We start from the raw sequence: 25,475 nt of genomic DNA on the forward strand, positions 1-25,475 counted from the left end.
GCGACAAGAAAAAGTTTTTCAAGCAAGTGAGCGCCCAATAAGAACATCGGTTAGATGTTAAGGTAACTACTTCAACAAGTGAGGAACAACTGAACTGCTACTGTGAATATGAACAACTGCAAGAATTGCAGCTGACTATCTTTATTAAATACCTAGGATTTTCTTCTTGCACATATGGTTAGTACGAAACTGCTGAGCCGAGACCTGTCCACTGGTCAGGAACGACCGGAAAATAAGTGTCCATTGCTTCAGAAAATCTGCAATACAAGATTATAATTGAGGTCCAGAAGTGCTGACGCAACTGTAGTGTTCTTACCGCGTACAATACATCTCCGGGCTAAGTATTGTTGGTAGATGGGCACCAGGAATGGCGACAATTTTCACCCAAGATTCAAGTTTCTGAATAGAGCGCTACAAATCCCATCAAATAGCTGTACTGCCAATTGGTATCCAATGAGGCAGCAATCTTATAGCTTACCTTATCGAGTGTGTAAGTCCTCATATAATCAACAATTCCCAGAATTAATTCACCATTTGTCTCATCAACACCAACTAATAATGAATAGTCCATTACGTGCTGGAAATAGAAAGTATTTTAACGAAATTACTAGTGAAATGTAATTGCATCTGGGAGAAAATTGAAGAAGAAGCACCTGAGAGCTAAGGAAATGACTGTCGTTGCTGATTGCTTGATTCAGGGCCGCTTTGGCATGCGGATAAATGTATAACTGTTTATTCCAGAGATCTTTCATTAGATTCTCATCCAATAAAACGAGATCAGATGTACTTTTTGCCGTCGCAGCCATTCTGCAGGAAAGGAATTAGGAGAGACATAGCGTTAATCAAGTGACATCTAGGCATGAACAAACCGATTTCTCAGGGATCCTTTCAAGTCCCATACTTGACTTACATTGTGTTTGTAAAATAAATACTCCATAACCAGAATATCCACTTTCAGCTGTGTAGTTTTGCTTTTGTAACCAACTCGAAATACTCCGTATACCTGAAAATAATACTGATTTTAACATCCAGATTTATTATCTTCAATCAATGATCAACCAAACAAGAAATAAGAGGAAGAATTTCAGGTAAGAGCGCTAAACATGTTACAGTAGAAGTGTGGGAAACTTGAACATGGAACAGAGTTTTATCATCAAGTTCCCCACACTTCAACTGCTTGTTAGTAAGTATTAGAAGGTGCGATCAAAATTTAAGTACACCTTATTTATGACACCCTAATTTCGTTTTCGGGTCTCGGAGTCCTAAAAGGATTTCATGGACGCATTCTATCATTGATGACGAATCAATTCGTGGACGTCATCGGAAAACATGTCGACCAGAATCCAAAAAGCAGCATAGAACAGATGGCCCGAGAGCTAAAAGTGTCGGACTATACCGTCCAAACTATCGTTAGGAAACGGCTAGGGTTGACCCCTTCTCATGTGTAAAAAGCGGCTGTCCTTCCGGACAAGAACAAGCAAACTCACCTAAAGAAATGTCGTGCCCTATTTGCTCGGACGAGCTTTGGAAAGCACCTCAGCACGGTGTTTTCCGACGAGAAATTCCTGACTGTCGAGGCCGCTTTCAATCGACAACAGCATTGCGTGCTCTCTAAGGCATCCCAAGAGGCTAACACGAAGGGTAGAACTGTAAATCGAGCGGCCCACCCTTCTGTGGTCATGGTTTGGTTCGGTGTCTGTGCCACCGGCAAGACTCTGCTGGTGTTCGTCGAGCCAGGGGCAAAGATTGAAAAGGAGTACAACCTCAAGACCATTCTCGAGGCTGCTGCGTTGGGCACTTCTCACTTTGGTAGTGACCCCATATCAGCAAGACAACGAGCGGGCCCACAAGGCCGAAATTATTCAGCAGTCGTGCATAGACCATCTACGGGACTTCATCGCTACTAAGGATTACCGGCCTCCTCCCCGGATCTCAGCCCTTTGGTCTATGTCGTGTGGGGTTATCTAGAGGAGAACGATTGTGCTACTCCTCTTTCCAACGTAGAGTCACTGAAGACCGCCCTTTGCTGGGAATGGGAGAAAGTCGACATCTACTTTCTTCGTCCAGTGATCGACTCGTTCCCGAAGCGACTGACTGCCGTTATCGCAAACAGAGGAGACCGTGTTGAAAAAAAGAAGATACTGTGTTGTTGCAAATCGCTAAGGGATTTCTTTATAAGTTTCTCAATTTGTTTGAGCCACTAAGACCCGATAAAATTCCTATAATTCTGTGTACTTGTACTTTCATCGCACCCTGTACATCCAAAACAAAAGCTTGCCTTGCACAATGTTGTTAACTTATTTTCCACAACGGCAGTCTTGACATAATCGAAGTAGTGTGGAGCGAACTCGACAAATGATTGGATCTCAAAACGAGACATTTGCTTCACTACGAAGCGATCATCTTGTGTTCTGTAGAAGAATGACCCGGATTTTCCTCCCTGAAAAGAAGAAACTCGATTTTAACGAACAAGTGCAAATCATTTAATGTTCACCTGAGGTGTCCAAAATGTGCTCTGGGACAACGACCGTATAAACGCCTCTTCACCTTCAGTAAACAGTAGCTTGCGGAGAAGTCGGAATCTAGCACCATAATAAGCCTGACCCATTATCTTATTAGAGGATGTCAGAATCTATGTGCAGGAGTAATTTCTGAACCTTGACGTAATATGAAGCCTGGTTATCCTGGAATTCAACTTCAAGATGTTCTGCTGCCATAACTTGTTCATCCAGTGCTGCACTGCTCGAATTTAAATTAAGTGGAGGTTGTTCACCTTTCGCCGCTTCTCTTTGTTTGCGGCGGTTTTCCTGCAATTGAAAAAATGCTAAGTCCGTCCTGTCGTACAAAGGTGCGATAGGTCGGACCCGGACCCTTCCTAGGTAAGGAATGTCTACATCAGCTTGGACAGTGCAAAATGAAGAGGTTCATCGACAGAGTGTTCCTTTCACAGGAATCATTTAACAGGATAGAAAATACTTTGTTTAGTATGATGGAAGGATGGATGTGATTCTTTGAAGAAAAAATTGTTTGTCTTTATGGATCAAGGTAGACAATGCAGAAAGGTTCCTTCATAGTGCTCATCCCAAAAGGACACTTGGAAAATACTGAACTAATTAAATCAATTGAATATTTGCTCTAAAACATCGTCATTCAGCGAAGAGTTCATAATCTGCGATGCGATTAAGCGGGAATTGGTCTTGACAGTTAAAAGGTACCAGAATACAAAACTTTTTTTTTGCCAGAAGTGCAATCACTTAGTTATTCTATAAGGAGCAAGAACAGCAGCAAAATCATATGCTTTTTCTATTGGATCGTATTAAACAAGCAAGCATAAAGAGGAATAAACAACTGCGGGGGCGAAGGAACAGCCAGCAGAACGAGTGAGCAACATTGAGAACGACCGACTACAAGGAAAATGAGCACTTACATACATCATACATTATATATGTAATTCACACATATACATTACAAATTGATTTTTCTTAGTTTTAGATTAAAAATGTTGCTATTAAAATGTTGCTTTATCAAACCTGTATTTTTACCCTGCCGTCTGAGATGATATAAATGGCATCAATGTAGGGAACGTCGAGGTTTACGTGTCTTTTTCCCCTTTTTTTGGGGAGCGGTAAAGAGGGACCCGGCGGATTCTCCGCGAATGCCTCCGAGACATAACGTACCCAGTGGATACGGATACGCGAGCATACCTCGAAGAGGTCACGCTCTAGTCGTTCATGAAGACGCAGACAACCGTATTAGATGTTCTTCTAGCCACAGAGACGCAGAAAAGTGCGGAGTTACAAGAAAATATGCAAAGAAGAATGGTATGAGCTGTCGAAATTACCGAATAAGTCAAAGAATAATAGTGCTAGATAGAAGTACATGGGATTTTGAATGGTGTTCTAATAAAGAAAGGGAGTGAGTTTGTCTTTATATCACCTTCAGGAAGTCTAGAAATCTTACGAAATTTGAGCTCTTTTTCTTCCTGTAAGTTCCAAGACGTCAGAGATATAGAAGGTCCCTCTGTCCAGAAATAAATTAGGCTACAAAAATGCTTGGGAGTTACAGGATAACGATAATTCACATTACCGTTACTTTTGAAACCTGGAATGTTCTTTCTAACGAAATTTTTTATGCACGTATTTTGAAGCTATTAGATACATCCTTATCTCATATTTCACGTGAGGATTTCTCTTGCTTCTGGTACGATTACTAAATTGAGATCACCTCACGTCACAAAATTGCAGTGAATGTGTATGATTCTCCAAAACAATTTAGTAGACAGTGAATTATATCCTAGCCGGTGATGTAGCGTATGATTAGCGGTAGGTAAGCAGAGTCAGCTATTTAGGTGCTAACGAAAGTGAATCTCTTTAGGACACGCACCATCGCTAATTGCTCTGACGAGGCATGACCGGGGCATGCTCCAAAGCACCCCCTTTTTTTGTTTAATCGAAGAGAACAGGTATGTGCTCTAAACCAGAAAAATTTCAGTTCAAGCTCTATCAGTAAATACAGTATAAGTGGGTACGCGTATAAAAGTCTGATTGCTACCTGCACGTGGTGGCCCTACTTTAATTAAACGTAATTAGGCGTTGAAGTGTACGCATTGGGAACTATATAACCCGCACTGTTATACGGCGAAAGATTCCCACACACTGCAAAATGGTGCTGTCGTTCAACACATCGCCAAAGCCCAAAACCTGAAAGGTCACCTCCCTGATGTGAGCATAGAATCTTTGGCAAAAACCAATTCACGCTGAACTGCCAAACACTATCGAGAAACTATGAACTCCAACAAGCCGCTCTATCCAGACTTCTGCGATATCTCTGTGTGCCTTTTGCTGCACTGCAGGAAACACGTATGAGGGATCGGCCCGTCATCAGCATCGAAAATTACACCATATACTGCGGCGATGCTGATGAGAACAAAGTAGGTGGCTGCGCGATAGCTGTGAGGAACGATTACAACAACCTGGCTCAACGTCGTCTAGATGCGTCTTTGTACGACTGCGGGATCGCAGAGGACGTAAACTCTGGACCGTAAGTGCTCGAACACCTAGGGAAACCGCTGAGAACAACAGTAAGGACGCCTTCTATGATGAACTCAATGCGTTGATACCTAAAATACCAAGCCAGCAGGTAGTCATTGTCGGAATCGACACAAATGCGAAGATGGGACTCGAACAGCAATCCGATGTGCTAGGAAAATGGTATACAGCGGAGCTCACTTCGCACAACGGTGACCGTCTGGTCGACTTATGCGAACAGACGGGCCTCATCATCGCTTCCGCGTTTAAGAGGAATCATCGACGCCATCAGCTCACTTGGCAGGGTCAACCCTTTTAACGCCTGAAGAGCAACGCAAGCGGAAGATGAGGACTCTTAAGCTTCAGCTCGACTACGTTCTGGCGAGGAACATTCCTCAGTCAGATATCCGAAAATCTAGAGCTGTTTGGGACGTCGTCTTCGACTTTGACCACATTCCAGTTCCTCTCAGCTTCAAGATACGGTTCCGCAAGAGAAACTGAGGAGTTCCTCTTCTAACGAAAATCGACATGGCAGGTCTGAAAGACGAAAAATGTGGAACGAAATTTCGCGAATGTTTCGATTCATGTTGGAGTACGGACCAGGAAGAGGCTTAGCGATGCGGATTCCTTCACAAAGTGCATCCAGGACGCTGCAAGGGAAGCGCTCCTGGTTCTATTGCCGCGGAAGAAGTTTGCCTTTGCATCTGCGGAAACAACATCCACATACAATTCTGTATGTGTCGCGCGCAGCGCTGGTGACTTCAACCAGGAAAAGCGTCTTAGAAGGAAGGTGCGTCGTCAACAAGACCGCGATAACGAATGGACGTCAAGAGCGATGGAGTTTGAGAAGGCGTGGGAGGGCAGGAACCGGCTTCACTAAAACAGTACAGCGGCAAGATGAAAAGAACGTTCTCCATCATTGAACATGGTCAATGGAGGCGCGGTCGGTGAAGCAACCATTCCAATTTGGAGGGATCACTTCAAGACCTTGTTGAACTGACAAGCACCGTCAGCTCCTGAACTCGAGCACGTTCATAGGCCGACATATGTGGTTAACGAGGAGCCACCGACCGAGTCGGAGGTTCTAGTCTGTATTCAAAAATGAAGAATGGAAAATCTGGTGGAGACGACGGGATTAGCGCAGAAATGCTGAAATATCTTCCTCCGTCTGGGATTCGTGAGATGACAAAGATCATTCAGTCTGGATAAACGAAACGATACCTGGTTCGTGGAAGCACGCTATCATAATTCCCCACCACAGGGAGTTATCCGTCACGGACCCTAGGAATTATCTAGGAATCCCTTTGCTGCGTGTTACGTACAAGGTATTGGAGAGCATTATCCTGGACCACTAATTAAACATCGCGAAGAAACAACGCGCGATGAGCAAGCTGGTCGATCTACAGATTGACCAGGTGTTCATTATCAGGAGAGTGATTGAAATCTAGCAGCGGTATTCGAAACCAATGCATATAGCGTTTCTGAACTTTGCAGCCGCGTTCGACTCTCCTCATCGAGGCCGTCTTCTCAACGCACTACGCGCCGATAGAATACCAGGAAAGTTTGTTCGCTTGCTTGGTGACATGAATCAACGAAGAACTGTTGCAGTTCGAACACCAGCAACAACACCAGTTCGAACAGGATGTTCGAACAGGAGAATACCAGGAAAGTTTGTTCGCTTGCTTGGTGACATGAATCAACGAAGAACTGTTGCAGTTCGAACACCAGCAACAACACCAGTTCGAACAGGATGTACAACACCTTTTGAGGTGGTAACTGCAGTAAGACAAGGGGCGGTGGCAGGACCCTTCCTGTTCAATTTCGCCATCGACGTCATTATGAAGAACAGTAGATCAGTGTCCTGACGATATCATTCTAGCACCAGCAGGACGTCCCTTGACCGATTTCGAGTATGCCGACGATGTTGTTATAATCGCGGAAAGCACTACGAAACTTCAACATGTAGTCAACCTTGTATCGAAGGAAGAACGAGGACAGCTACGAGAGAGGTGTTGAGTAAAGATGCGCTAAGGCCACTTCTGCATTTAAAGCCATCATCCCACGAATCTGAGGTGGTACAGATTTCAGGTGGAGTATTCTTATGTGGGATAGTAGATTATGGAGAGGAGGGTGATTCCGTCCATTTCTCCCTAATTGCGGTAAAAAATGGCCCAGAAGATGCGGCTGTAGAACTCCTTGTAGAAAATAGTGCGCCAGAACGCCCGAAGACGTATCTTCCAGGCAGTTTTTTACGGCAATTAGGAAGAAATGGACGGAATCAGTCTTCTCCCCATAATCTACTATGCCGTATACGAATACTCCACCTGAAATCCGTACCACCTCAGATGCGTGGAGTGATGCCTTTAACTACTTAACGAAATGCCTGTGGTCGACCCCCATCACCAACGAAGCTGCGAGTCTTCTTATTCACAATTGGTCCCATCATGATGTACAGATCGGAGACTGGGGCAGGTCCATTTACTGTGATGGAGAGGCTTGATTGCACGGAACGAAAGCTGCTTAGACGGCTACTTGGCCACTTTTGGCCTGGGGTATGCCACAATGAAGATGTTTACGCAGAAATTGATGTGGTGTACCGCCGGATGACACGTAGAAGATACGAACATCTTGCACAGCCATCGAAAGTGGCTGAAGTAAATCGTCTTCGCTTCTTTGGTCATATATTAAGGAGACCGGAAGATCACTTTGTTCAGCGAGTTCTGAGGAATTTGACGGGTTCACGCTGGAAGAAAGCACGGAAGTTGTGGACTGAGGTGGTGAAAGAAGACCTGAGGACACTCGGTGTGGATAGGCAGTTCAGGCGGGACGTAAGGTTTTGCAGAATATGGAGTATCGACGTATGGATTGATTCTGTGCAAGCTCTCGCAGAAGATCGAGAAGGTCGGGCAGATCTGTGTTCAAGGACGGCATACCTCGGCGAAGATGTGGGTAATCGCGTCAGGCGATGACATCAGCCCACCGATTAAGTCAAGTAAATGATAGTATAAAATGTCAGGGAATTTTCTTTGTTAGTAGAGATGAAGGGGTTTGTAGCACACTCAGTTGTAGAATCTCCTGTTAGACAGTCAGAAACACGATGAGAGAGTGTCAGTGTGGGGCCAGCTCTCTTCCTAGAAAGGCTGCGCATTTTTAAAGGCTAAAGCCGGACTTCAGACTTTTTTGTGGTATTTTCTTCGCTCGACTTAAATAAAGGTGAAATATTCCAGATTTCTTTCGAAAAGCATCAGTTCTACATTTTGAGAATGTTCAAACTTCAGCATTAAACACTCCTTTGATACCAGTATAAACAGACACAATTTGAAAGTATTGTTCGAAGTATGGGTTTCTTCTTGTTTTCCCCAAGAGCTATAACGGAATGATGTTTTGTTTGATAAAGATAACGTTCCTCGTCAGATCATGTAAACCGTTCCTTTACTCGAATAGACGTTCGCTGCTTGTTGAGAAGATTGAAACGATTGTCCAATTCTGCCCTTATACGACGATGGAATCCGAAGTTGTCATAGAGTCTTTTAACGTTACGTCGCTCTATCGCTCGTTACGATTTCGCGATGCAAGGTGTTCAGGAACAGCTCACACAGCACCAATCTTCATTTAACCTATACGGATTGACATTAGGCAGATCATAACGCTGATTAACGAGTGCCTAAAGAGCTCTATTTTTTGGTGATCGGGGCAATACTACCAGTAACATAGAGGCCTGGGTATGGGACAGAGGCTGGCACCCACTCTCACCATTATCTTCAAGTCGAGAATTGAAAATCCTACAAGGGATCGCAAATCACTGCTTTAATGTCGTCGCATAGATGATTGTTGCGTCGTTTGCTCAGCACAGGGAGAATTTGACAAGTAATTTAATCATCTCAATGAGCAGTCTACGCACGTTAAAGATACAAGAGAGAAATCAATGGACAACTGGTTGGCTTTCTTGAATGTAGATATCTATTTGCAGAATGGGATATGGAAGACCAAATAACATCGAAAACTCAGTAGCAAAAAATTTTAGTCCAGTGTATTTCAGCGCATACAAGCAAAATGAAAAACTCCACTACAGGTAACATGTATAGGGCGGCGGGAAGGGTTGCATCGAACAGGGACATGGGGACTGTGTTACTCGACACGCACGACTTCCCTCCTGAATGCCTAACGTCGCGGACGTCCCAGAAAAGACTCCGCTTTGTCTGGCTTACATCTGATGATATCTTATCCGATGATGTTGAGCAGAGCGGTACGGTACGCAAAGAACATCAACAGAACGACGTGCGGGTTGTGGAGATACCACCATCGAACCTCAAGTGTCAAAATGTAGTGTCGTAATCGTGGGTATGAACGATTTGCACAACTCCAAGCTGCCTGATTTGCTTATACGGAAGAGAGACATCACGATTTCTGTTACCATGCAATCAGGAGGGGTGTACCGTATCACGTGCAGGTCGTGTGGTGACGATTATATAGGGTAAACGGGATGCCCTCTCTGTATTCGGATCAAGGAAGATCTAGATAGACGCTCAAAATCTAAACTCTTTACCCCTTTCGAAGTATACCATAACACATCTCATCAAAATTCCGAAAAAAGTGGTAGAAGCTAAGATACTATCCTTCAAATCCGAAATCATAACGTGCAGAACACTAGAGGCACTTTGGATAAGCGTCAAAAGTCCAAAAATGAACAGAAAGGATGAGTGCATTGCGATCACAAACGAGCTAGACCCATATCAGGATTTGTGCAGCTTGCGAACTACAGGGTGGGCCTTCAGGACCCTATGAAGAACTGTTGTGACTCTTAGTTGTGGTACTTAGAGATCTGTTGCGTTAGCAAATCTAGCAATTGAGGTAAGCATTAGCCGATGTGTTGCTGCATATGTTTATGTGTTTAGTTACCGTTTGAATGTTTTTTGTAGGGTGATGAGGGACTTGAAAGGATAAGTCACTGGTGGGTTTGATGTTTCCAGGCTCTGACGAAGGCAACAACGCCGAAACGCTAACTGTTAGCTAACAAAGAAGATCAATACCAATTCTGGTCACAGCTCAAGAAAAAATAAATCAAAGCAAACATGCCAAAATTCAAGGACAGTCGAACAATCATACAACTAAACTTTATATGTTGTATAATTAGTAGTTTTTTCCAGGAAGAGGCTTGGGTCCACTCCTGTCCAGCATGACATCTTGCATGCTCCAGACCCCTTCATCTCCACTAAGAAAAAAAATTTCCCAAACAATTTATACTATACTTACTGATAGAGCGTGAACTGAGAATTTTTTGGTATACAGCACATGCCTGTTCGTCTTGAATAAACTGAAAAAGAGACAAGAAGACACGTAAATCTAAACGTTTTTGGTAACATTCATGTCCATTTATTCCAACTCAGAGGGCAAGGCAAAAGTACAGATTTGATAAAGTTTTATTGCAATTTTTTTCTATCACCTTATATTGTACGTTTTTTGTCAGTTCCTCTCTGAACAAATTTATGGGCTCAAAAATGAAAACCGTCAAAATTTCATGCCCAACTTAGCACTCCATTTTCTCAGCGGAAACGAAAGCATATTGGATATGCTGTGTACTGTTTAATTCGTTTCGTTTTGATGCATTTCAAAACGTCCTTCACTGCCTAACGGTTTTTCCTCGGATAAGTTGTGTAATTCTGCGAATTTTCGCAGGCAGTGACGAGCACGTTCTAAATGAGCATCCTCTCATCTCTGATGACTCCTTCGAATCATTGATTTCTTATTTCAGATTATTGCATCACTTCTTTCTGCACCTCCATTGTTCTATTTTTTTTTGTTCCTTCTCGTTCTTCTCGTGGCAGCTGGACAGCTTAGGTGGAAGGGGTCTGCTTTACATCGCTAACACCTTGAAGTGAGGTTGCCAGAGCACTATGGCAAGCTTTGAATTATTACATTATGAACTGATTTGGAGAATATCTATATATTGGATCTACACTCTTTACTATCTAACCTCATCGTTACCAAAAATTTGTTCATGTCTCAACCTTCTTAGAGGCATCACCCCACGAATCTGAGGTGATGCAGATTTCAGTTGGAGTATTTTTATAAGGGATAGTAGATTATGGAAAAGAGGGTGATTCCGTCCATTTCTTCCTAACTGCCGCAGAAAACGGCCCGGAAGATGCGGCGCCGCACAAGGCTGGCGCGCTCCAGTCGAACTCCTTGTAGAAAAAAGTGCGCCAGAACGCCCGAAGCCGTATCTTCCTGGCCGTTTTTCACGGCAATTAGAAAGGAATGGACGGAATCACTCTCCTCCCCATAATCTATTATGCCGTATACAAATACTCCACCTGAAATCCGTACCACCTCAGATTCGTGGAGTGATGTCTTTAAATGTTCGTAAATTTCAGGCATTAACTATCTACAACTCAAAGGATCCAATAATTGGAAGCTTCGAATTGCTTGCTTTTGAGTTTCAACCGCCACAAATTTCAATAAAAAAAACAAGTCACAAAAAACCATCTAAGATTATTGACGGAAAACCTCGTAATCCGCTGCAGAAAGCGCATACGCTATTATACTTCCGATATCTGGTTTGTAGTTTCCTCTGGAGTCCTAAAAGAGTCAGTGTAGAAAAGGATTCATGAAAAGTGGAATAATTGTCAGATGAAGGAAAAACTAACCAGTATATCTCTGACAACCACGCCTACCCTTGGTTGTAACTTCAATCCGAGATGCAAATACGAAGGGAAAGGATCATCAATTCTTTCCAGTGATATCTCGGTCGACTGAGAATTTATGAGTCATTGAAAAGATTCTTTGAAGCGTTAGCTAAAAGAGAAAAGTCGCACCTCGGACACGAGGCTACTATCTTCTGCGGTCTTTTTGACTGCGCGTACAGTTGCCGCAAGTACTGTGCTTTGGTCATTCCATGTGGTTATCAAAAGATAAATTGCTTCACGTATATGCATTAGCGCCTCATTAGCCTTAAAGACAAGATTGGGCATGAACAATAATAAGAAATAGATATGGATGAATAATAATATTCAGAACTACCAAGAAAATGATAGAAAGAATATGAAGAATCATCGTGATCATGATCATGCTATATGATAACTGGCATAGTCTCTCACGTGTGTGTATGTCTGTGTGTGAAACGAAATTCCAAAAGGAGGTGCGACGGGTCCGCCGGCATCGAATCGGTGCGCCGGGGTTGTAGAGCGGTGAAAGGGGGTGTGACGGGTCCACCGACGTCGAAATGGTGCGCCGGCGCCAGATCGCCATAAAAATGGGGTGCGACGGGTCCCATGGCATCGGGTTGGTGCGCTGGGGCCAGGTAGCTGTAAAATGGGGTGAGACAGTTCCCGCGACGTCGAAATGGGGTGCAATAACATTGTGTGAATGTGGCAAAAAGCAAATGGGACGTTACAGCCATTCCATAGCCGTGGCCGCTGAGCGCGTTGCTTTTCACCTTTATGACTCCTTCGTGCGTCTATTTCCTTTCACGTTTATCTCCAGTTGGTAACATGCCTCCCACAGAAAGTAAGGAAACATGCATTCGAACGGCTGCTCAAATACCAGCCCACAATTTACATGAACTGATATGGAACTTATCTTTATCAGTACGATGATATCGTTCAAGTCATTTTATTCTAAAGCATCATTTTGTGTTTGAAATCAGGAAGAAATCATACTTTAAGTAATGCTTTTGAATTTTGTCAATGATATATTGGTAAGGAGTGTTTGAAGCTGAAGTTTGGATGTACTCCAAATGTAGAACTGACGCATTTAGAAAGAAGAAAATGAAATCTTCCGCCTTTATCATGCTATGTAATAACGCGCTGTGTATTGCCCATGTTCGACTGTCTTTGAATCTCGGCATTTTGAAACGTAGTTTTTAACTGATTTCCTTGAGCTGTAGCCAAGATTGGTATTGATCGCCTTTATTAAACAACGGCTAACGTTTCGGCGTTGTCGCTTTCGTCAGAGCCTGGAAAATTCAAAGCCATTAGTGATTTATCCCCTCAAGCGCCTCATCACCCTACAGAAAAATCCAAACGGTAGGCAAACTCAAACAGCAACACATTGGCTGGTACCTACCTCATTAGCTAAACTTGTTGACGCAGCAGACCACCACGTACCACAACTACGAGTCACAAGGGTTTTATATAGAGACCTCACGGCCCGCCCCGTAGATCAAAACCCGCATAGGTCTTGACATGGGGATAACTCGTTTGTGATAGCAATGCTCTTATCATTCTTGTTCATTTTTGGACTTTTGTCGGTTATCCAAAAGGCCTCTAGCGTTCTTCGTGCTGTGATCTCGGACTCGTAGGATAATATACGAACTTCTACCTCGTTTTTTCTCGGAGTTTGGATGACATATTCTACGGTGTGCTCCAAGTGAGGTGAAGGTTTTAGATTTTGCAAGTCCATCTAGATGCTCCTTGACCCTAATACACAGTGGACGAACGTTTCCCTTATATAATCGTCACCGCACAACCTGCACGTGATACGATACACTACTACTCCTTATATAATGCAATCACCCTCTCTGCCATACGGGTAAACCGCGCAGCTGGGAGTTGTGCAGAGTCGATCATACGCACGATTACGTACCAACTGACCCTTGAGGTTCGCTGGAGGTATTTCCACAACCCTCACGTCATTCTGTAAACCCGCTTTTCGTAGACAACTCCGTACCGCTCATATCATCAGATATATAAGGCAAACAGAAAGGGATCTTTTCTGGGCCATCCACTACGTTGGATCTTCGAGAGGGATGTCGTGCTTGTCGGGTAGCACCATCTCCAGCTGGGTACCCATTGGATATTGCTACTCTATGGGCCGGATTTGCAGACCACGTTTTTTCCTGGCTACTCGATGAGACTCTTGCCGCTGTTCTGTACATGTTATCTATAACAGATTTTTTCATTTTACTGGGATGCGCTGAAAGATAGTGGATTAAGATGTTTTTGCTACTGGGTTTCCAGTACCACTTAGTCTTACATATCCCATTCCGCAAGTAAATGTGCACATTCAAGAAAACCAACCAGTTGTCTATCGGTCTCTCCCTTGTGAGCTTAATGTGCGGACAGTGCTGATTGAGAAGATTGAAGCACGTGTCTAGTTCTGCTTGTGTTGAGCAGACCACGCAGCAATCATCTATGTAACGATAATACAACAGTGGTTTGCGGTCTATTATAGGCTTTTCGACCTTGGCCATGAAAACAATGGCGAGAGTGTGTGCCAGTCTTTGTCCCATAGCTAGGCCTCTAAGTTGTCGGTAGTACTGTCTCGACCATCGGAAAACAGAACAATTCAGGCATTCGTTTATCAATGTCATGATCTGCCTAATGCTTAATCCATACATGTTCAATGAAGCCTGGCGCTGCGTGAGCAGTTCGCGAACAGCCTGCATCGCTACATCGTTTGAAACGTTAGTATAGGCATGTAAAAATGTATGACGAAGGCGATAACGCCGAAACGTTAGCCGTTGTTTAATAAAGGCGATCAATACCAATTTTGGCTACAGCTCAAGGAAATCAATTAAAAACGCGCTGTGTGTTTGTGTGTCAAGAAAATACTCCATAATGATGCAAAACACCTCACCAGGAAGGTATCGAACCATCTCCATTCACCTGATAGGCGAGCACTCTACCTTTTCACCATTGTCCCAAACTGTGCAGGTATGTATGTTGGCTTTGATAATGCAAGTTAGTTTTTCTCATATGTTAGTGAGGGTAAATAAACTTTTATGTTAATGTATACTTCCAAATTTGCAAACTATCATGTTATATAATAACGGGCTTATTCTGTCGCGTGTGTGCATCTGCGTATGTGTGTGTCTCAATCGAGAAAATCCAATAGAGGGAGACGGATACCATGGCGTCGGTTTGGTGCGCTGGAGCCCCAACGCAGTAAAATTGGGTGAGACGGGTCCTACAGCGTCGAATTCGCCAGGGGCGAGATTGCTGTATAATGTGGTGGGACAGGTCCCACTGGGTTGAAATGGTGCGCCGGTGCCAGAAAGGTGTAGAGTAGGGAGAGACAGGTTCCACTGTGTCGGATTGGTGCGCGGAAACCCCAAGGCGGTAGAATGGGTTTCTATGGTTCCTTCGCATATGTATTTCCTAGCATATCTCGTGATGCTGCAAACATCCTTTCTTCAAAAAGAGGAAACACGCGTGCGAACGGCTGCTTAAATACAATACATAGTAGCCAACAGTTTACGCGACCTGACGTAGAACGTTATTTTTACCACTAGGATAGTGATGTTCACGTCATTCCATGTTAGCACATCATTCTTCGTCAAAAGTTGAGAACAGAGGAGACTCATACTTCGAATAATGTTTCCAAATTGTGGAGGTTTGAGAGAAAAATTGATGTAAAATTAAGCTGGATGGCTCTCCAAACACAGAACTGAGCGTTTAGGGAAAAACCATAAAATCTTTCACCTATGCTTAAATTTTCGGGTAAAAAAAATTGAAGAGAGCGTTGATAGAAAAAAGAAATTATAATTTTCCAAAAAATGTCGCTACTGTTATTTCTTACTGATCGGTAAAGGCGAGCGAAGCGAACACCAAAATGAAACACCAAAATAAGCCTGAAGTCCGTCTTTAGCCGGACGTTCAGGCTGGTATACAATAAAAAGGATGAAGGAACATTGTTAGAGATACACAAGTCTAATTTCACAGAAAACGGCAATAATATTAATTTTCGACGATCCGAGAGGGGGAGCGAAGCGAACACTGCAGAAAGTTTGAAGTCCGTCTTTAGCCGGACGTTCAGACTGGTACATAATCACGAGCTTAGTCCGTATGTGTGTGTCACGAAATTCGAAAAATGGGGTGCGACGGGTCCACCTGGCCTTGGACTGGTGCGCTGGCGCCAGATAGCTATTAAATGGGGTGTGGCGGGTCCCACGGCGTTGGATTGGTGCGCCGGCGTAAGACAGCTATAAAGTGGGGTGTGTCGGGTCCCACGGCGTTGGATTGGTGCGCCGGCGCAAGACAGCTATAAAGTGGGGTGTGTCGGGTCCCACGGCGTCGGACTGGTGCGCAATAACTTCGTGTGCATGCCGCGAAAGGTGGATGGTGTTACAACCGTTTCGTAGAGGTGGCCACTGCCCGCGTTGCATTTCACCTCTACGGCTCCGCATGTACACCTCCTTGCACGTTTGCCTCAGTGTGGTAACATGCCTTTTCAAAAAGTGGAAACACCCATGGAAACGGCTGCCTAAATAGTAGCCCACAGCTTACATGATCTGAATTGGGACGACATGATCTGACGACATACGACATGTTCATGTCATTTTACGTCCACATCATTTTGTAATAACTATTGGGGGGAAATCAGGAGGAAAACCTATACTTCGACAAATGCTCTCAATACGCTTCTATATTATATTGGTATCGAAAGAGTGTTTGAAAATAAAAATTGAATATTTTCCAAACTGGCTCGTTTAGAAAGAAAACTACGAAATCCTTCGCTTTTATTTGTTATTAAAAAAAGAAGTAGAAAGCGTTGTCTGAATACAAATCTAATTTCACAGAAGATGCCACCACTATTAATTTTCATTGATCACTGAAGGGGAGTGAAGCGAACAACATAGATAGTCTGAAGTCCGGCTTTAGTCGGACGTTCAGACGTAATATAAATAAGATAGGAAGAGAGATTCCAAAGAAAAAGGAAGGCGCACCTTAACTGCAAAAATGTCGTTGGAAGAAATGATGTTACGATCTACAGTTCTGAGTTCATCCGCGAACTTCCGCTTTTCACTAGAACAAATTTAGGGTTTAGACAAGTGGGAATAAAACCTTTGCAGAACACTTCTAATAGAGTTTATCAAAGCAAAAAAGACTTATACATCTCCTCTTATAGCCTCAAGACTTACAGGATCACCACTGCAGTTTTGTCAACCACCTGTCTCAGAACAGTATGGAATGTTCCAGCGTATTGACTGTAGTGATCATGTTTTGTGAATAGAGCTAGACGATCTTCTGCAGTACGAATTATGTCATCAGCAAGCGAAGCCATTCTGAAATTGGAACGATACTTTTCATCAACTTGTGTTGATCGAGATGTAAATTTGGAAGAAATTCAAAGGATACCTCGTGACCCCATCCAAAAGTGTTTGCTTCGTATATTGATTAGGAACGATTCGACATTGCACTGGAGAAAATTGCACATTGTAAGGATGCACCTACAAAACTGTTACCTCAAAAAATTGTAAAAACATAAGAAGTTCAACAAAAAGAGCGGACCGGGGTAACTTTGAAGGCAGCTACAAAGTTTCCGAGAGAGTAAAAGTGAGTATGTTCGTGAAAAAAGCAATGCGAGCATTGCTGTTTTATCGGAGATGCGGTGTCTCCTCCCTAAAATAAACATGTTTTACAAATAGTTCTATCAAAACAACCCACACAATTCTTAAACTCGAAAGACAGCTCACACCTGCGAAAAGGTGGAATAAGCTATATAGTCCAGATATTTTCCAAATGACAGATGCCACACAGACATGCCCATTGGAATGACAGGAGATGAAAGTTTGCAACTGGAATTGGAAGAAGTATGAAAAGTAATTAAAGTACATACGAGTAAGAGATAGTAAAGATGAATGTTCGAGGAAATACCAGTCTAACCTGTTACAATAATTCCATGCATAAATTTGGCTAGGCACTGCGTTACCAATGGTGGATTCTTCGGATCCGCTGACAACTATCTGCGTCGTAACTTCGACACACACACGTCCATATACCTATGTGATTAAATAGTAGAAACAGTGACATTATGAAGAGTACATACAAAATTATGGCATACGAGTTTTCTGGAATGGTCTAACATCGGAACCTCGCAATTGGAGGAAGGACATTCGTAAGACTTATTAAAACAGTACCTAGAAGTGAATGGGATCAACATTAAAGTCAGAAGTTCAAAGTATGGAATTTGACTAGGTATTTGAGAATTCGTAAAAAAAAAACTCACCGCAAAATAAACTGTGAAGATACAAGAAAAAAGCGAGAAATTGGTTTGACAACCAAAACTTTGCACATACTTGGTAAGAAATTCCCCCAACGTCATATCATGAGGACCATAGAATTCCATGTTGACTACCCATGGTCGAACGCAAAAATAAGGAGCATTAGGTGACTTTGGTGAGAACGATCCAAAAAGTACAGCAATGCGTTGATGCACATAGGGATCCAGAATGTCGTGTCGACGAGTTTGGTGGCGCTCCTCCTTCATTGTATGAAAATTTCGGAAATTAACATGAAATGTAAAACAGGACACCAAAAAACCTAACCTTGTTGGAATGTCGAGGTCGCAACTCAAGATCTCTTAATTGCAATCGTTTCTTGAAAATAACACCACTCAATGCACGGAATGCACCGATATTCCTTTTTTTGTTAGAATCACGAGCACCATTTAAAGCGTAACAATGACGAGGTGTATCCGGAACAGGAACCTGTAACCACTAAACTGTGCACGTCACTATGCAAACGAATGATTTCAAACAAATATTTTAATGATCTATGGAATTTCATACAGAGTGGAGAGAAAGCCGCGAAGTTCACTAAGCGAACTCCCAGAAATGACTGTACGAAGAAAGCGCAGAGTTTTAAAACCAAGGGACGCTAATCTCCGAAAACTCTAGAGATACGTCAGCGTGGAGCTGCGTAAGTCGCAGACAGCCACGAGCTCGCGTCCAAGAGAGAGGCGACAAAAAAGACCTTGAAGAGAAAAGAACAACAGTATTGGCTGAAGGAGCAGAGGGTGGCTGGGGCATTCGATATACCCGTCGAGACTTCACCTATCGCAAAACAAAAAGGTTCGGGAATCAATAATTAGAAGTTCGAAGATCCCAATGATTCTAAAAATAGTTGATAGAGTTGCAGGACTAGAATGCTTAAAGGCATCGCCCCACGAATCTAAGGTGGTACGGGTTTCAGGTGGGTAATGCCTATTCGAAGTCGTAGATTGTGGGGAAGAAGATGATGCCGTCCGCCCCTTCTGCGACTCGTCCGAAAACCAATTCGGTTTCCGGACGAGTCGCAGAAGGGGGTTTGTGATACAAGGAGAGATGAACGGAATCACCCTCTTCCTCACAATCTACAACTCCGTATAGGCATTACGCTCCTGAAACCCGTAGCACCTCAGATTCGTGGGGTGATGCCCTTAAAGATTGCTAGGGAATTCTGCAGGGAAAACCGATTATTCGAAAGCAAACATGTGCACAACGTTGTATAAAAACAGAAAATTAATCAGTAAGATGTACCTTGCACTGTTTGCTGAGGATTCGTCGGACTTCATTCTCCTCATCGATTCGACGAGCATCAAAATCTTTTTCGTTGAAAAACTGGTATACAGGTACATTGAAATACGGCAAGAGAGGACAATTCCTAATAATAAATTCCTAATAATGAAAGGTAAAGTGAGAACACAACAGCAAAAAAATCGACAGAAAAGGTACCTTCCTCTAGCAGATTTCAAATAAGGAGGCTCGTGGTTAATAAATGGGGACGTGCAAAGAACACAGTCGATCAACGCTAGTTCAAAATCAGACTAAAAACTATGAGCAACATCACAAAAAGTACATTTTTAGATTTAAAATAAGATGGTGTTCTTATAAAAGACGAGAACGGAAAAGAGGGACAAATTTGGAGAAAAAAATGACCTTTTCATCATTGTGATCGATGTTCTCCTGACGAGCTTCACATACTTCACAATTCGATACTTGATAAGCCATCCGAATGTTAAACATATTAAGAAAAGCTTTTTCAAGGCGTGATGAATACAGCAATGAGGTAAGGAAAAGAAGAATACGCTGGAGATGTAATAATAAGAGAATCCGCACCACAATTCAAAATTTGTCACGATAATTGCATATGTGAAAAGTAAATGCTCACCTTGACAGCCCTAAGTTCTCGAGCATCAGCACCCTTTATTAAAACACTACATCCTCGATCTGGAGGACATTCATCCAGAATCTAAAATTAGAAAACAGTTCTACTACATAATTCTACGACCATGGAGAGAAAATAATCACAACAAGAATAATATGATTTACCAGTAGCAGCTTCTGACGTCCATCCTTACAGTTAAACGAACGCTGTGCGAAATAGGGGCAAAATCCGATATTTTGCTGAATTAATTGCGCATCAGAGCTTGGCAAAATATCGGCTCCCGTAGAACGTGCTACTCGATGGAGAACTCTGCAGAAACTATTAGCAAACTATATTCGTTGAAAGTAGACAGACATATCCGTGCTTATTTTTTGCAAGAACGCCAATGAATAAAAATAGATACTCTGCACCTTACCGCCCACTAACATTCACAACCACACGTACTCCAGCCTCTCGCAAAAGATCTGATGCTAATCGCGACACATTTCCCTCAACGAGCAAAACAGAGGGACGACGTGACAAGATTCGTTCGACCTATGAATCAATATCTAAGAAGATGTACTATATCAAACAGACATCAAAAAATGCATCCATCAATCAAAAATCAAAAACTGCTGTGAAAGTAGCACCTGTTTCGCAAGGAATTCCCCTTCTTGACAAAGAATCGGTTCAATTGTGGACAGTCGACCTGGCACCCTCTCGTACTCAATAGATCCAGCCACAATCATGACGGAGGCATCCTTTAGCGGCTCAGCCATCGACAGATGTTGAACGCTTTTGCTGCACACAACACCCCATATAAGCTGCACGAAAGGGAAAAAAAAGATGAGGGGAGGAATGGAATAAACGCAGTGGAAATTTTGACAGTTCCAAGCCTTACTTCAGCACTTGGACCCTCTTGTTCTACATAGAGCTTTTTCGCATGCACGTAATTGAGGATATTCATCTCATCTCGCCGTTTTATGACGTCGACTTTAACAGTGTGGGCTATTTCTTTAGCTAAGTTTAAAATTATTGGCTTCCACCTGAACCGCATGATGATAAGAATCATGGAAGAAACAAAGTTATACAGAACATTTGGAGGACGACACAAAGAAGGGATCCAACCTGAGGTCACGTAGTCTCTCTCTGTCACAAACATAAGTTAACAACCGTTCAGCTCGAACGTCAAAGGCGCGGTCTATGTCATCGTCGAATTGGGTTTTGGAAGGAGATAGAGTAACAGAAGACCTGAAGGTCAAACTTTTTCATGGATAAAAGTAAGAATGAAAAAAAATACTTGGCAGACAACGTCTTCTTTTCATCACACTTCTCATGAAGAATAGAGATCGGAAGTGGGTCAAAATGATTCTCCGTGATGCGCACTTCTTCACCATGCAATTTCTATAAAGGGAATACTTGAAATAAGCGAATGTTTATTGTCTAACTTATGCGAGATTCAGTACGAAGCATAGGTGCGATAGGGAGAAGCCGGGCTCTCCTCAGGTGAAGGGGGTTCAGCTCATGGGGTGCAGCTCAAATGAAGGGAGTCAGAGCATCCGATTATCGCATCTATGGTACGAAGCATATATGCGGTAATCCGAGCCGGTGCACCGAGCCCTTCACCTCAAGACGGTTTTCAAAAAGATCCCCCTCACTTTTGGACCCTGATACTCATCACTTAAGCTGTACCCCATGAGCTAGACTCAATTCACCTGAAGAGGGTCCGGCTCCTCCCTATCGCACCAATGGTACGAAGCAATGATAGTCGATCTTCGCTTCAAACGGAAACATCTGCTAGAGTACCAAAGAAAGGTTGAACTAGGAAAACAAGTTGACTTAAAGGAAAAAAAAACAGCAGCTGTGATCATACACCTCGCATCACGTGAGCTAAAACAAGACATGCATCAGACTTTTTCTGGAGCATACGGAGTGGGTATAGTCGAGTCAAAAGGACATGAGGCACGGCGCATTTGTGTAACAGGTTGAGCTCGAAGCAACACGGTCGAGATAGCGGTCGAAATCTGATGGGACCGTAGCGAATTGCGATGCTGAGAGATGCTATCAAGAGTCCTCTCTCGACTCTAATCGCTACGTTTGATCTGCCAGCTTCGAGCGCCAGCGCTCACGCAACTGCGCCGAGTTTCATTTTGTTTTGACCCCAGTATGAAGTTTTGCGACCATAAGAGTCCTAGCAGCCTAAACATAATGAAACCTACATGGTCGCTGTCTCTCATAGGAAAATTCGCATCTGTATCCATATTGCGAAACCAGTCTGGACCCGATTCTTCATCTTCTCGCAGTCCTGCTCTAACGCTGGCCTGTAAATACGTAATAAAAATAGTGTCTATTCCTCACGAGAACACATAACCTGAGAAGGTTCTCACGGGCTGGGAGTCAGATCTTTTTTCGTGTTGAAGGTATAACTCTGTAGCACAAAGAAGAGACGGTGGTTTAGGTAGCGGTTTAGGAGCACCGAAAGAAGTGTCACCGTCTTCAAGTGATGAGGAACCAATTTCGGAGGGACGGGTCCACATCATCGAACCTAAATTTAAAAGCTAAGTTTATGTTTGTTAAGTTGTGTTTTTTTTATGTCGTTATTTTTTTGTATTTTCAACCACAAAAAACATAACGACATTTTTACTATTCTCTTAAGCACATTCTTACTTCAACTAACTGGCATGAGAGAATTCTAACGCCAGTTAGTTGAAGTAAAAATGTGCTTAAAGGCATCACCCCACGAATCTGAGGTGGTGCAGATTTCAGGTGGAGTATTCGATATACTGATGATGGGATGGGATGGGAGACTACGGAGAGGGAGGTGATCCCGTCCATTTCTTGCTAATTGCCGTAAAAAACGGCTAGGAAGATGCGGCGCCGCACAAGACTGGTGCGCTCCAATCGAACCTCTTGTACAAAATGGTGCGCTAAAACGAATGAAGCCGTATCTTCCGGGCCGTTTTTTACGGCAATTAGGAAGAAATGGACGGAATCACCCACCTCTCGGTAGTCTCCCATCCTATATACGAATACTCCACTTGAAATCTGCACCACATCAGATTCGTGGAGTGATGCCTTTAAGAGAATAGTAAATGGGTGCACCTAAGACAAAATGGAGCAGCTCGCTATCCTATCTAAAGCTCTATGACTGCTCCAAGACTCGATGCTAATTACTCAGCGCTCACCGGTACACCTGTTGAGATACTATGAACACTCTATTTCTAATGAGTAAGGCACTACACAAAGAGACTACGAATTTCCAATAGAGTTTTGAGTTTCTGAACTTTTTTCCTGGTGATAACAGTACACAGCATAATTAAGCTCTAAATAATGTCATTAACTGCACGAATGATATATTGATATATTATATTGATATGATATACACGTAAAAGAATGAAAAATGTTAATAATGTTAATTAGCAATAGATACGGAAAATATAAGATCAGAATGTAATTTCTGACCAGATGAAACTGTCGAAACTGTTCTCATTGAAGAGCCTAGCGTATCGTTGACTGAAGTCATTGGCTCATCATTCGGAACAGTACCATGAATGAGTTCTTCAGATTGTATGCGATCTTCCTCAGGCGGCAGATATTGTGCCATCATCTTAGCGCAATAGTGACAGAGTCGCAGATCTCCTAAGTAGCCTTAACGAATTGAGAATCACAATAAAGAACGAGAGAATCTTAATATTACTGAAATAGTAACAAATAAATTTCAATCGTTCAGGTAGACAATAGGGTTGCACACCAACAAACCTAATGCGGATCCAGGCACATGAATATTGCAGCACCTTGCACAGAATATTTGTCCACAGAGACGACAATGATGCCTTCGTCTGCAAAGTGCTACCTGTTTTAAGAATGATAACAACGAATAGAATTCAACACCTGAATGTCGAAAATCGCTCTTCACATTGATAACACTCTTTACCAGTAGAATCCGGCATCCAGTATTGACCTCAAAAATATAATATACCGGTAGTGAGTAGTATAGCTGATCAACATACGAAAGTTGCTTCGATTGTAATCCATCAACCCCTGCTTCTGCCCAGTCCTGAACATGTTGGAAAGTTTGTCAGAGAGTTTCCTCGGAACAGTATCACCATCCTGACTGTCTAAAGAGAATGTTCATCATAATCACACCGCAAAATGAAAGTAGAGGTTCGGTTTGTTAAAATAGAAAACATTAACTATAGGATGTAAAGGCATGTATGGTAGAGTCAAAACGACATGAAGCACGTGCAGTTGTGTAAGCGGTTGTGCTCCAAGCGGTGCGGTGGAGCATAGGGGTTAGGATCGAGTGAGGACCTCTTCTACCTCCGTTCACTGTTGCAGTTCGCGATGGTCCCACCCCAATTCCAAACGCTATCTCCACCGCGCCGCTTCGAGTGCAATCGAGTTTTAGGCAACTTCATCGTCCTTCTGACCCGACTATACTCGTGGCTAAATGAGGTATTAATCATGACGAGGAATAACTAAATAGATAAACAAAAAGAAGTGGAGATGAAGTAAATTCGAGAACTGAGAGGAAATATCACGTAAACGTGAGCACTTGACTGAGATGATGGTATTTTGAAGCTTTTTAGTATTTACAGAGCACTTCAAAACATAAATAATGCAACATTTCCAGCAACTGTGCAAAACAAACAGAAAATGAATGCAGTGTGTCACTTGTTAGTTGACCTCACAGAGAGTATTGATAAGCTTTCAGGTTTTTAGTCCTGAAGCGGACCTCTAATGAGGAACAGAAAAATAAAGATCGCTCACTGCTAACGCTGGGAGAATCAAGAGCATTGTCGTAAAGACCACTAACAAGTGTTTTGGGTGTTACCTGTAAGGAAGGAAAAATTAAGAAAATTCGACAGCGGAACATAAAATCAGATTCCTGAAAAATAAATGAACGCATACAGAGTTGGAATCGCTGTTATCTCCCGATAATGGATTACTGGAAAGCGTATCTAGGACCGCTTCATCTTCGTTTTCTCGCGATTTTGAATTTTCTAAGAAAAACGTAGCTGGTCCGGTGCGTTCGGAGTCAGTGGCATTCTGTGGTCGCCAGAAACGACCGAATATGCTTGAAAGGACACCTTAATACGTAGTTGTTAACTGTTGAAAAAACTGGTAATATACTAGAAGTAATATTCACCACTACTGCTAGCTGAATTTTCCTCAGCAGCTTCATCCGCCAGGCGATCGAAGAATGTTAACCCTTTCTCATGACCACCGTTGCTCCAACTTCTGTCCAAGGAATCAATGTGTGGATCCATTTTATCCTGTAATGGGTGATTAATTACTAATTAGTCGTTAACGGTTAAGCCGGAAGAAGTGAATGTACGAACTATTTCATGAACGGTTAGTAAGAATAGTTATACGGTAAAACAAAAACTAGTGCGGAGTATTCGTCCTGTAATCCAAGAAGTGAGTAAGTGAAGAAATCTCGAGCGTAGAGTGTGAAAACATCATGAAACCCGAAAAAAAACGTAGAGGTTCAGATGGCCCCGAAAACATACGAATTAACATTAGTTTCCAAAAGAGAATAGTTCGATGGAAAGCAAATCGACTTAGTCAACTGCCACGCTCCATCGCCCATCCTCGCGCC

At 42.8% G+C, this 25,475-nt stretch overlaps 5 protein-coding genes across 6 annotated transcripts; 4 read left to right on the plus strand and 1 right to left on the minus strand.

Moving 5' to 3' along the window:
* Positions 1–178: 178 nt before the first annotated feature.
* On the minus strand, positions 179–25,143 carry RB195_006217 (uncharacterized protein; the record flags this gene model as incomplete). 2 transcript variants are annotated; one of them, XM_013451134.2, is made up of 39 exons in its annotated part: positions 179–257; positions 317–399; positions 479–577; positions 654–807; positions 870–1,003; positions 2,279–2,440; positions 2,495–2,599; positions 2,658–2,807; positions 11,535–11,606; positions 11,675–11,779; positions 11,843–11,977; positions 16,693–16,771; positions 16,888–17,031; positions 17,105–17,196; positions 17,258–17,368; positions 17,445–17,544; positions 17,633–17,748; positions 17,811–17,886; positions 18,046–18,230; positions 18,295–18,456; positions 19,267–19,390; positions 19,462–19,553; positions 19,666–19,815; positions 19,898–19,978; positions 20,059–20,203; positions 20,310–20,428; positions 20,524–20,697; positions 20,775–20,919; positions 21,002–21,124; positions 21,183–21,277; positions 22,093–22,194; positions 22,261–22,418; positions 23,336–23,521; positions 23,633–23,712; positions 23,765–23,834; positions 23,884–23,991; positions 24,644–24,707; positions 24,785–24,963; positions 25,023–25,143. In XM_013451134.2, 39 exons carry the CDS (start codon positions 25,141–25,143, stop codon positions 179–181), a joined length of 4,659 nt encoding a protein of 1,552 aa, XP_013306588.2. The 2 variants fall into 2 exon arrangements, with proteins under 2 accessions (XP_013306588.2, XP_064036151.1); XM_064179170.1 differs by having other exon boundaries at positions 21,174–21,277.
* Positions 4,862–5,528, plus strand: RB195_006218 (uncharacterized protein; the record flags this gene model as incomplete). Its single annotated transcript, XM_064179171.1, has 3 exons — positions 4,862–5,001; positions 5,061–5,239; positions 5,299–5,528. 3 exons carry the CDS (start codon positions 4,862–4,864, stop codon positions 5,526–5,528), a joined length of 549 nt encoding a protein of 182 aa, XP_064036152.1.
* RB195_006219 (uncharacterized protein) lies at positions 6,494–6,892 on the plus strand (the record flags this gene model as incomplete). The annotated part of the gene is made up of 1 exon (XM_064179172.1): positions 6,494–6,892. One exon carries the CDS (start codon positions 6,494–6,496, stop codon positions 6,890–6,892), a length of 399 nt encoding a protein of 132 aa, XP_064036153.1.
* RB195_006220 (uncharacterized protein) lies at positions 7,472–7,996 on the plus strand (the record flags this gene model as incomplete). The annotated part of the gene is made up of 1 exon (XM_064179173.1): positions 7,472–7,996. The coding sequence occupies one exon, from the start codon at positions 7,472–7,474 to the stop codon at positions 7,994–7,996; it is 525 nt and encodes a 174-aa protein (XP_064036154.1).
* On the plus strand, positions 9,105–9,362 carry RB195_006221 (uncharacterized protein; the record flags this gene model as incomplete). The annotated part of the gene is made up of 1 exon (XM_064179174.1): positions 9,105–9,362. One exon carries the CDS (start codon positions 9,105–9,107, stop codon positions 9,360–9,362), a length of 258 nt encoding a protein of 85 aa, XP_064036155.1.
* Positions 25,144–25,475: the final 332 nt, after the last annotated feature.

Source organism: Necator americanus, chromosome I (assembly GCF_031761385.1).
Source record: "Necator americanus strain Aroian chromosome I, whole genome shotgun sequence".
Lineage (NCBI taxonomy): Eukaryota > Metazoa > Nematoda > Chromadorea > Rhabditida > Ancylostomatidae > Necator > Necator americanus.